At 44.2% G+C, this 11,128-nt stretch overlaps 1 protein-coding gene across 1 annotated transcript; it reads left to right on the top strand.

The window, feature by feature from the left end:
* The first annotated feature begins 1,427 nt into the window (after window positions 1-1,427).
* LOC124017001 (nuclear receptor ROR-gamma-like) lies at window positions 1,428-4,060 on the top strand. Its single transcript, XM_046332333.1, has 5 exons — window positions 1,428-1,523; window positions 2,038-2,148; window positions 2,387-2,498; window positions 3,152-3,262; window positions 4,005-4,060. The coding sequence occupies exons 1-5, from the start codon at window positions 1,428-1,430 to the stop codon at window positions 4,058-4,060; spliced, it is 486 nt and encodes a 161-aa protein (XP_046188289.1).
* The last annotated feature ends 7,068 nt before the right edge of the window (window positions 4,061-11,128 follow it).

Raw genomic sequence — 11,128 nt, 5'->3', positions numbered from 1 at the left:
AAATATATAAATATATATATATTCTTGAGTTAATTCGGATTAATTCAATTTAATTTGTGTTAATTCGGGAGATGGTAACTCGGTAAACAACTTCTCCCGTGGTGCCCCAAATTCCTAATGAGTTAATTGTTATATGATTAATTTAATCCAGTAACAATTAAACATATTAGGTAATTATTCGATAAATTACAGTCATCACATTAATGAGAGTCACGTCAAGACACTTTGTATGAGGGTAATTCAACTCAACTCCACCACCATGTGTTTTTGTTTCCCCAGCGACGAAGTTTGGTCGGCTGTTGAAAAGTGAGCGGTATACTCTGCGTGCAGTGGTGGAGAGACACCGTCAGCAGCAGCAGCAGCAGCATCTCCAGGCAGAGGCCCCGCCCTGCCCTACCCCAGCAAGGCATGCCATGACCGGTCACCACACCTGCTCCAGGCCCCGGCTTCGGCCTACTCCTTCCCTGGAGAGCCAGAGCTTCCACCCTGCACGACAGATGTGCTCCCTTACCTGGTGTGCTCCCCAGGCGAGTCCCGGGCTCCAGGTCTGGCCTACCACGGCTCCTGTGTGTCTACTGGCAGTGGGCACTTAGACGAAAGAGGTAAGGGAGTGGACACATACACACACTCAAAACACAATCTCACTAGCACTGTTTTATATCTGTTACCCCTTCCTCCTTCTCACTCCCTCTTCTTCATGGTTAGACACCTGTCAGCCATCTCCTGACCAGACGATAGGGATGGGAATTAGATCGTATGACCCAGAAGCCCCCTACTGCCCTTACCCCCCCCCCCCCCTCCTCTGCTACGCATGGAGGGGCTGTGTGACAGTATCGGGCACCAGTCAGAAGACAAAGTACAGTGAGACACAGGTTTTATCTTGGGAATAGGAGACGTAGGGGGGATACAGAGGGTGAGGGGCAACAGAAGACAAACAGCAGAGGGGCTAAGGATTTTAGAGATGGGGAAATGGCAGATAAAATAGGGGGAAAGTTTACAGGACTCCACCCGGAGGGGCAGGTCCCGAGTGGAAAGCCATACCCTCTGCCCGAGCTGATAGTTGGGAGCAGGGGTCCAGTGGCAATCCGCTTGTCGAAGATACCTGAATTTGGTCTTCAAAACAGCAGCCCGGGCTTTCTTCCAGGTACGGTGAAAGCGGCAGATGAACATCTGGGTAGAGGGTATGCTGACTTCTTCTTCTTACTCAGGAAAGAGCGGGGGCTGATATTCCAAGGAACACTCAAAGGGCGAGAGACCAGCGGCCGAGCAGGGAAGGGTGTTACGGGCGTATTCCACCCACACAATTAAGGGGGAGAGAGAAAGAGGGAGGGAGGGAAGGAGGGGAGGTCTCCAGGTCCCGATTGGCTCGTTCCGACTGGCCGTTAGATTGGGGGTGGAAACCAGAGGACAGGCTGGCTGACGACCCAATGAGGGTGCAGAAGGCCTTCCAGAACCGGGAACCGGGACAAGAACTGGGTGTTACGGGCGTATTCTCTGCGTGTAACTCTGCGTGTCTTCCAATGGTGGCTCTGTTGTGAGACAGCATTGTGGGGCTGGTCTGAGTCTCCTGGGTCATTCATGGGCAGTTCGTACTGTAACGACTCAGGATGTGACCCAGATATAGAAACAGGAGGCGGATAGTACAGTTTTCAATCTTTTCTTATAACACGGGGCAAATGGTAGGTAGAGGACAGGCATCGGTTCGTAATCAGGTCAGAGTCAGGCAGGTACAGCACGGCAGGCAGAATGGTTAGAACCGGAAAAAACTAGGAAACAAACACTTGAAAAACAGGAAAACGGGAAAGCACGCAGGTAAGACAAGACAAACTGGCAACAGACAAACAGAGGACACAGGTATAAATACACAGGGGATAATGGGGAAGATGGGCGACACCTGGAGGGGGGTGGAGACAAGCACAAAGACAGGTGAAACTAATCAGGGTGTGACACTCTCACCCCCCCTCCCTCTCCCCCTACCTCTTTCTCTCTCCCCCTCCCCCTTCATCCCTCTCCCCCTCTCCCTCTCTCCCTCTCTAGTCAGTAGTTGAGATGTACCAGCACTGTGCGGTACAGTACGTGGTGGAGTTCGCTAAAAGCATCCCAGGGTTCCGTGGGCTCAGACAGAATGACCAGATCACCCTGCCCAAGACTGTTGAGCCAAACCCACCTGTCAATCACTACTTACTCTCCTATCCTCTCTCAAGAAAAGTATTTCTGTAAGAAGTGCACATTGCCATTATTAAACATTCTTTACTCTCTCTCTCTCTCTCTCTCTCTCTCTCTCTCTCTCTCTCTCTCTCTCTCTCTCTCTCTCTCTCTCTCTCTCTCTCTCTCTCTCTCTCTCTCTCTCTCTCTCTCTCTCCCTCTCTCTCTCTCTCTCCCTCTCTCCGGATCGATGGAGGTGGTTCTGGTTAGAATGAGCAGGTGTTTTAACACAGAGAACAGCACCGTCTTCTTCGATGGGAAGTTTGGCAGCACTGAACTTTTCAAGTCTCTGGGTTAGTCCATTGGTTCCTAGTCTTAGCTGTTCAATGGATGCTACACTGCCCTCCATAATTATTGGGACAGTGAATGATTTTTTATTCTTATGGCTCTATACTCCAAAAGTTTGGATTTGAAATCAAACAATGACTGAGGTTAAAGTGCAAATGGTCAGCTTTAATTTGAGGGTACATACCACCCTCATTTCAGGGGACCAAAATGATTGGGACGAATTCATTTATATGTGTATTAAAATAGCAAAAAGTTAAGTATTTGGTCCCATATTCATAGCACGCAATGATTACATCAAGCTTGTGACTCAAAACATTTATTGGATGCATTTGCTGTTTGTTTTGCTTGTGTTTCAGATTATTTTGTGCCCAATAGAAATGAATGGTAAATAATGTTTTGTGTCATTTTGGAGTCACTTTTATTGTAAAGAATAGAATATGTTTGCTAACACTTCTACGTTAATGTGGAGGCTGTATGATATTTATGTGTCTAACCTTCTGAACTTTAACTTCAAATACAAACTTTTGGAGTATAGAGCCAAAATATTTTTTTAAATCCTTCACTGTCCCAATAATTACGGAGGACACAATCTCATATTAACTTTGCCAATTGGTTCCTAGTCTTAGTGATGCTAACTCTGCTAACCGTGTTGTTCCAGGCTGTGGTGATCTGATGGTGGCGGTGTTTGACTTCGCTCACAGAATGTGTGCCCTGAGACTGACTGAGCAGCAGATGGCTTTCTTCAGCTCACTGGTGCTCATTAACCCCGGTAAGACACACAAATGTACACACATTCTGTAAAATGATACTGCAGATAATCTTAGTACAATAAAGTTATAGATCAGAAAAGTCACAGATTAGTAAAGCATTCAAGTTTGAGGGAGTAGTGAGTGGAGAGCATTACCAGTGGTGTAAAGTACTTAAGTAAAAATACTTTAAAGTACAACTTAAGTAGTTTTTTGGGGTATCTGTACTTTACTTTACTATTTATATTTTTGCCAACTTTTACTTTTAATGCACTACATTCCTAAAAAAAATAATGTACTTTTTACTCCATACATTTTCCCTGATACCCAAAAGTACTCGTTACATTTCGATAGGAAAATGGTCCAATTCACACACTTATCAAGAGAAAATCTCTGGTCGTCCATACTGCCACTGATCTGGCGGACTCACTAAACACAAATGCTTCGTTTGTAAATTATGTCGGCGTGTTGGAGTGTGCCCCTGGCTATCCGTCAATTATTTTATTTTTAATGTTGCCATATGATTTGCATAATATAAGGACATTGAAATGGTTTATTCTTTTACTTTTGATGCTTAAGAACATTTGAGCAGTTCCACTTACTTTTTATACTTTAGTATATTTCAAACCAAATACTTTTGGACTTTTACTGGGTGACTTTCACTTTTACTTCAGTCATTTTCTGTTAAGGTATCTTGACTTTTACTCAAGTATGACATTTGAGTACTTTTCCCACCACTTTTGTTTACCCTCTATGACATCACAGGATACAACTCCGTGGGTCTAACCCCAAGAAGTTCTGGAAAATGGTTAAAGACCTGAAGAACAAACCCTCCCCCTCACAGCTGCCCATGTCCCTTAATGTTGATGATGTGGTTGTTGCTGACAAGAAGCACATGGCTGAGCTCTTTAATCACCACTTCATTAAGTCAGGATTCCTATTTGACTCAGCCACACCTCCCTGCCCGTCCAACGTTTTCTCATCTCCCACCCCTTCTAATGCGACTATCCTCAATGCCTCTCACTCTTTTCCCCCTGCCCCGCTACAAAGTTTGTCCCTGCAGGCATTCACTGAGTCCAAGGTGCCAAGGTCCTGTGTAGCTCAGTTGGTAGAGCATGGCGCTTGTAACGCCAGGGTAGTGGGTTCGATCCCCGGGACCACCCATACGTAGAATGTATGCACATATGACTGTAAGTCGCTTTGGATAAAAGCGTCTGCTAAATGGCATATATTATATTTATTTTTTATTATATAAAGGAGCTCCTTAAACTTGACCCTGCCTTCAAAGCCTATCTCCAACATTTTAAATCTGTCTCTTCTTCTGGGTTCCCATTGCTTGGAAGGCAGCCACAGTTCATCCTTTATTTCAAGGGGGAGATCAAGCTGATCCTAACTGTTATTCTAACTGTTATTCTTTAAAAGTGCTTTCCTCACCATCTTAATAAATGAGCATGCCCCATTCATTTTGAAACAGGAACAGATATAGCCCTTAGTTCACTCCAGAACTGACTGCCCTTGACCAGCACAAAAACTTCCTGTGGCGTACTGCATTAGCATCGAATAGCCCCCGCGGTATGCAGCTTTTCAGGGCAGTTAGGAAAGCCAAGGCTAGCTTTTTAAAACAGAAATTTGCATCCTGTAGCACAAACTCCAAAAAGTTCTGGGACACTGTAAAGTCCATGGAGAATAAGAGCACCTCCTCCCAGCTGCCCACTGCACTGAGGCTAGGAAACACTGTCACCACCGATAAATCCGTGATAATTGAGAATTTCAATAAGCATTTTTCTACGGCTGGCCATGCTTTCCACCTGGTTACCTCTACCCCTGTCAACAGCCCTGAGCCCCCCACAGCAGCTTGCCCAGGCCTCCCCATTTCTCCTTCACCCAAATCCAGATAGCTGATGTTCTGAAAGAACTGCAAAATCTGGACCCTTACAAATCAACCGGGCTAGGCAATGAGAACCCTTGCTTTCTAAAATTATCATCCGAAATAGTTGTAACCCCTATTACTAGCCTGTTCAAACTCTCTTTCGTATCGTCTGAGATCCCCAAAGATTGGAACGCTGCCGCGGTCATCCCCCTCTTCAAAGGGGCAGACACTCTAGACCCAAACTGCTACAGACCTATATCTATCCTACCCTGCTTTTCTAAGGTCTTCGAAAGCCAAGTTAACAAACAGATCACCAACCATTTAGAATCCCACCGTACCTTCTCCGCTATGCAATCTGGTGTCCGAGCTGGTCATGGGTGCACCTCAGCCACACTCAAGGTCCTAAACAATATCATAACCGCCACCGATAAGAGACAATACTGTGCAGCTGTATTCATCGACCTGGCCAAGGCTTTCGACTCTGTCAATCACCACATTCTTGTCGGCAGACTCAACAGCCTTGGTTTCTCAAATGACTGCTTCGCCAGGTTCACCAACTACTTCTCAGACAGAGTTCAGTGTGTCAAATTGGAGGGCCTGTTGTCCAGACCTCTGGCAGTCTCTATGGGGGTGACACAGGGTTCAATCCTCGGGCCGACTCTTTTCTCTGTATACATCAAGGATCTCTGATCCACCTCTACGCAGACGACACCATTCTGTATACTTCTGTCCCTTCTTTGGACATTGTTAACTAACCTTAACCATACAACTCTCCTTCCATGGCCTCTAACTGCTTTTAAAATGCAAGTAAAACTAAATGCATGTTCTTCAATCGATCGCTGCCCACACCTGCCCGCCCGTCAAGCATCACTACTCTGGACGGTTCTGACATAGAATATGTCTACAACTACAAATACCTAGGTGTCTGGTTAGATTGTAAACTCTCCTTCCAGACTCACATTAAGCATCTCCAATTAAATCTAGAATCGGCTTCCTATTTCGTAACAAAGCATCCTTCACTCATGCTGCCAAACATACCCTCGTAAAACCGACTATGTATCACTTGCCGCTTTAAACAATGCCACTTAATATAATGTTTACAGTGCCTTGCGAAAGTATTCGGCCCCCTTGAACTTTGCGACCTTTTGCCACATTTCAGGCTTCAAACATAAAGATATAAAACTGTATCTTTTTGTGAAGAATCTGTCAGGACCCGGTTACGAACCCGGGTCTCCGGAGTGAGAAACAGTCACTTAACCAACTGAGCCACGAATAGTTGGCAGAACCCAGAAGATGAGGCAGACACAGCAGTACTTGAGACGGTGTATTTAATGAAGTAAAAAGTGAAGTTCTTCAGGAAAACATGTAACTCCACAACCTCAAAAGGAATTCCACAAGAACAAAGGTAATCCTCCAAGACAAAAAGGTAAATCCACAAGGTGGAAGGTATAGCACAAAAAGCCTAAAAAATACTCAAAAACAAACAAACAAGAACAAAAAACAGAATTCCACAAGAGAGTCCACCGGGATCAACAAGAGTTCACAGAGTACTAGGGCTGGGTGCTAACATACAAACACAGAGCAAAGAACTGAGGAAAACAAAGGGTTTAAATACAATCAGGGGAAACGAGGCACAGGTGCAAATAATAATGGGGATCAAGGGAAAACAAAAGGTCAAAAGGCACAATGGGGGCATCTAGTGACCAAAAACCGGAACAACCCTGGCCAAATCCTGACAGAATCAACAACAAGTGGGACACAATCATGAAGTGGAACGACATTTATTGGATATTTCAAACTTTTTTAACAAATCAAAAACTGAAAAATTGGGCGTGCAAAATTATTCAGCCCCCTTAAGTGAATACTTTGTAGCGCCACCTTTTGCTGCGATTACAGCTGCAAGTCGCTTGGGGTATGTCTATCAGTTTTGCACATCGAGAGACTGACATTTTTTCCCATTCCTCCTAGCAAAACAGCTCGAGCTCCGTGAGGTTGGATAGAGAGCATTTGTGAACAGCAGTTTTCAGTTCTTTCCACAGATTCTCGATTGGATTCAGGTCTGGACTTTGACTTGGCCATTCTAACACCTGGATATGTTTATTTTTGAACCATTCCATTGTGGAGATTTTGCTTTATGTTTTGGATCATTGTCTTGTTGGAAGACAAATCTCCGTCCCAGTCTCAGGTCTTTTGTAGACTCCATCAGGTTTTCTTCCAGAATGGTCCTGTATTTGGCTCCATCCATCTTCCCATCAATTTTAACCATCTTCCCTGTCCCTGCTGAAGAAAAGCAGGCCCAAACCATGATGCTGCCACCACCATGTTTGACAGTGGGGATGGTGTGTTCAGGGTGTTGCTTTTACGCCGAACATAACGTTTTGCATTGTTGCCAAAAAGTTCAATTTTGGTTTCATCTGACCAGAGCACCTTCTTCCACATGTTTGGTGTGTCTCCCAGGTGGCTTGTGGCAAACATTAAACAACACTTTTTATGGATATCTTTAAGAAATGGCTTTCTTCTTGCCACTCTTCCATAAAGGCCATATTTGTGCAATATAAGACTGATTGTTGTCCTATGGACAGAGTCTCCCACCTCAGCTGTAGATCTCTGCAGTTCATCCAGAGTGATCATGGGCCTCTTGGCTGCATCTCTGATCAGTCTTCTCCTTGTATGAGCTGAAAGTTTAGAAGGACGGCCAGTTCTTGGTAGATTTGCAGTGGTCTGATACTCCTTCCATTTCAATATTATCGCTTGCACAGTGCTCCTTGGGATGTTTAAAGCTTGGAAAATCTTTTTGTATCCAAATCCGGCTTTAAACTTCTTCACAACAGTATCTCGGACCTGCCTGGTGTGTTCCTTGTTCTTCATGATGCTCTCTGCGCTTTTAACGGACCTCTGAGACTATCACAGTGCAGGTGCATTTATACGGAGACTTGATTACACACAGGTGGATTGTATTTATCATCATTAGTCATTTAGGTCAACATTGGATCATTCGGAGATCCTCACTGAACTTCTGGAGAGAGTTTGCTGCACTGAAAGTAAAGGGACTGAATAATTTTGCACGCCCAATTTTTCAGTTTTTGATTTGTTAAAAAAGTTTGAAATATCCAATAAATGTCGTTCCACTTCATGATTGTGTCCCACTTGTTGTTGATTCTTCTCAAACAAATACAGTTTTATATCTTTATGTTTGAAGCCTGAAATGTGGCAAAAGGTCGCAAAGTTCAAGGGGGCCGAATACTTTCGCAAGGCACTGTATATACCCTACATTACTCATCTCATATGTATATATCTGTACATATTCTTCATCCCTTTACACTTGTGTGTATCAGGTAGTTGTTGTGAAATTGTTAGGTTAGATTACTCGTTGGCTATTACTGCATAGAAGCACAAGCATTTCGCTACACTCGCATCTGCTCACCATGTGTATGTAACAAATAAAATTTAATTTGGTTTGATATCCTACCGATCCTTGACTTCGGCGATGTAATTTACAAAATAGCCTCCAACACTCAACTCAGCAAATTGGATGCAGTCTATCACAGCTTCATCCGTTTTGTCACCAAAGCCCCATATACTACCCACCATTGAGACCTGTATGCTCTCGTTGGCTGGCCCTCGCTTCCTAAACATCGCCAAACCCACTGGCTCTAGGACATCTACAAGTCTTTGCTAGATAAAGCCCTTCCTTATCACAGCTCACTGGTCACCATAGCAGCACCCACCCGTAGCACGCACCAGCAGGTATATTTCACTGGTCACCACCAAAGCCAATTCCTCCTTCGGCCGCCTTTCCTTCCAGTTCTCTGTTGTCAATGACTGGAACGAACTGCAAAAATCACTGAAGCTGGAGACTCATATCAGAGCAGCTCACAGATCACTGCACCTGTACATAGCTCATCTGTACATAGCTCATCAGTAAATATCCCATCCAACTACCTCATCCACATACTGTTATTTATTTTATTTATTTTGCTCCTTTGCACTCGAATATCTCTACTTGCACACTCATCTTCTGCACATCTATCACTCCAGTGTTTTAATGGCTATATATCCTGCCTGTTTGGCCCTGTCCGGGGGTATCATCGGATGGGGTCACATTGTCTCCTGACCCCTCCTGTCTCAGCCTCCAGTATTTATGCTGCAGTAGTTTATGTGTCGGGGGGCTAGGGTCAGTCTGTTATATCTGGAGCTTTTCTCCTGTCTTATCCCGTGTCCTGTGTGAATTTAAGTATGCTCTCTCATCTTGTCTCTTTCTCTCTTTCTTTCTCTCTCTCGGATGACCTGAGCCCTAGGACCATGCCTCAGGACTACCTGGCATGATGACTCCTTGTTGTCCCCAGTCCACCTGGCTGTGCTACTGCTCCAGTTTCAACTGTTCTGCCTGCAGCTATGGAACCCTGACCTGTTCACTGTGATTACCATTATTTGACCATGCTGGTCATTTATGAACATTTGAACATCTTGGCCATGTCGTGTTATAATCTCCACCTGGCACAGCCAGAAGAGGACTGGCCACCCCTCATAGCCTGGTTCCTCTCTAGGTTTCTTCCGAGGTTTTGGCCTTTCTAGTGAGTTTTTCCTAGCCACCGTGCTTCTACACCTGCATTGCTTGATGTTTTGGGTTATAGGCTGAGTTTCTGTACAGCACTTTGATATATCAGCTGATGTAAGGAGGGCTATATAAAGACATTTGATTTATTGTAATTATTTCGACACTATGGCCTATTTATTGCCTTTACCTCCCTTATCCTATCTCATTTGCACACATTGTATATAGACTTTTTCTATTGTATTCTTGACTGTATGTTTGTTAATTCCATGTGTAACTGTGTTGTTGTTTGTGGCGCACTACTTTGCTTTATCTTGGCCAAGTCGCAGTTGTAAATGAGAACTTGTTCTCAACTAGCCTACCTGGTTAAATAAAGGTGAAATAAAAAAATAGGCCGATTTATCTTTTGCCCTGTTTGTCAAAAGTGTTGGAAAAACTTGTCAATAATCAACTGACTGACTTTCTTGATGTCTGTACTGTACTCTCAGGAATGCAATCTGGTTTCTGCTCAGGTTATGGATGTGTCACTACAACCTTAAAGGTCATCAATGATGTCACCATTGCCCTTGATTCTAAGCAATATTATGCTGCTATTTTTATTCACTTGGCCAAAGCTTTTAATACGGTAGATCATTCCATTCTTGTGGGCCGGCTAAGGAGTATTGGTGTCTCGAAGGGGTCTTTGGGCTGGTTTGCTAATCTGCTGAAAGAAAATCTGCTGTCTCAGCCACTGCTTGTCACCAAGGGAGTACCCCAAGGCTCAATCCTAGGCCCCACACTCTTCTCAATTTACATAAACAACATAGCTCAGGCAAAAGGAAGCTCTCTCATCCATAAATATATGCAGATGATAGTCTTGTACTCAGCTGGCTCCTCCCAGGATTTTGTATTACATTTTCTACAACAAAGCTTTCTTTGTGTCCAACAAGCTTTCTCAAGTTCTGAACACCTCCAAAACAAAGGTAATGTGGTTTGGTAAGAAGAATGCCCTCCTCCCACAAGTGTTATTACTACCTCTGAGGGTTTAGAGCTTGAGCTAGTCACCTCATACAAGTATTTGGGAGTATGGCTAGATGGTGCACTTTCCTTCTCTCAGCACATATCAAAGCTGCAGGCTAAAGTCAAATCTAGACTTGGTATTCTGTATCATAATCACTCCTCTTTCACCCCAGCTGCCAAACTAACCCTGATTCAGATGATGATCCTACCCATGCTAGATTACAGAGACATAATTTATAGATCGGCAGGTAAGGGTGTTCTCGGGCGGATAGATGTTCTGTACCATTCGGCCATCAGATTTGTCACCAGTGCTCCTTATATGACACATCACTGCTCTCTATACTCCTCTGTAAACTGGTCATCTTGGTATACCCGTCGCAAGACCCACTGGTTGATGCTTATTTATAAAACCCTCTTAGGCCTCACTCCCCCCCTACCTGAGATATTTACTGCAGCCCTCATACA

This window comes from Oncorhynchus gorbuscha, unplaced genomic scaffold, assembly GCF_021184085.1.
Source record: "Oncorhynchus gorbuscha isolate QuinsamMale2020 ecotype Even-year unplaced genomic scaffold, OgorEven_v1.0 Un_scaffold_141:::fragment_3, whole genome shotgun sequence".
Classification (NCBI taxonomy): domain Eukaryota; kingdom Metazoa; phylum Chordata; class Actinopteri; order Salmoniformes; family Salmonidae; genus Oncorhynchus; species Oncorhynchus gorbuscha.
Note: the sequence above shows the minus strand (reverse complement) of the source record. Positions and strands in the feature narration are given on the sequence as shown.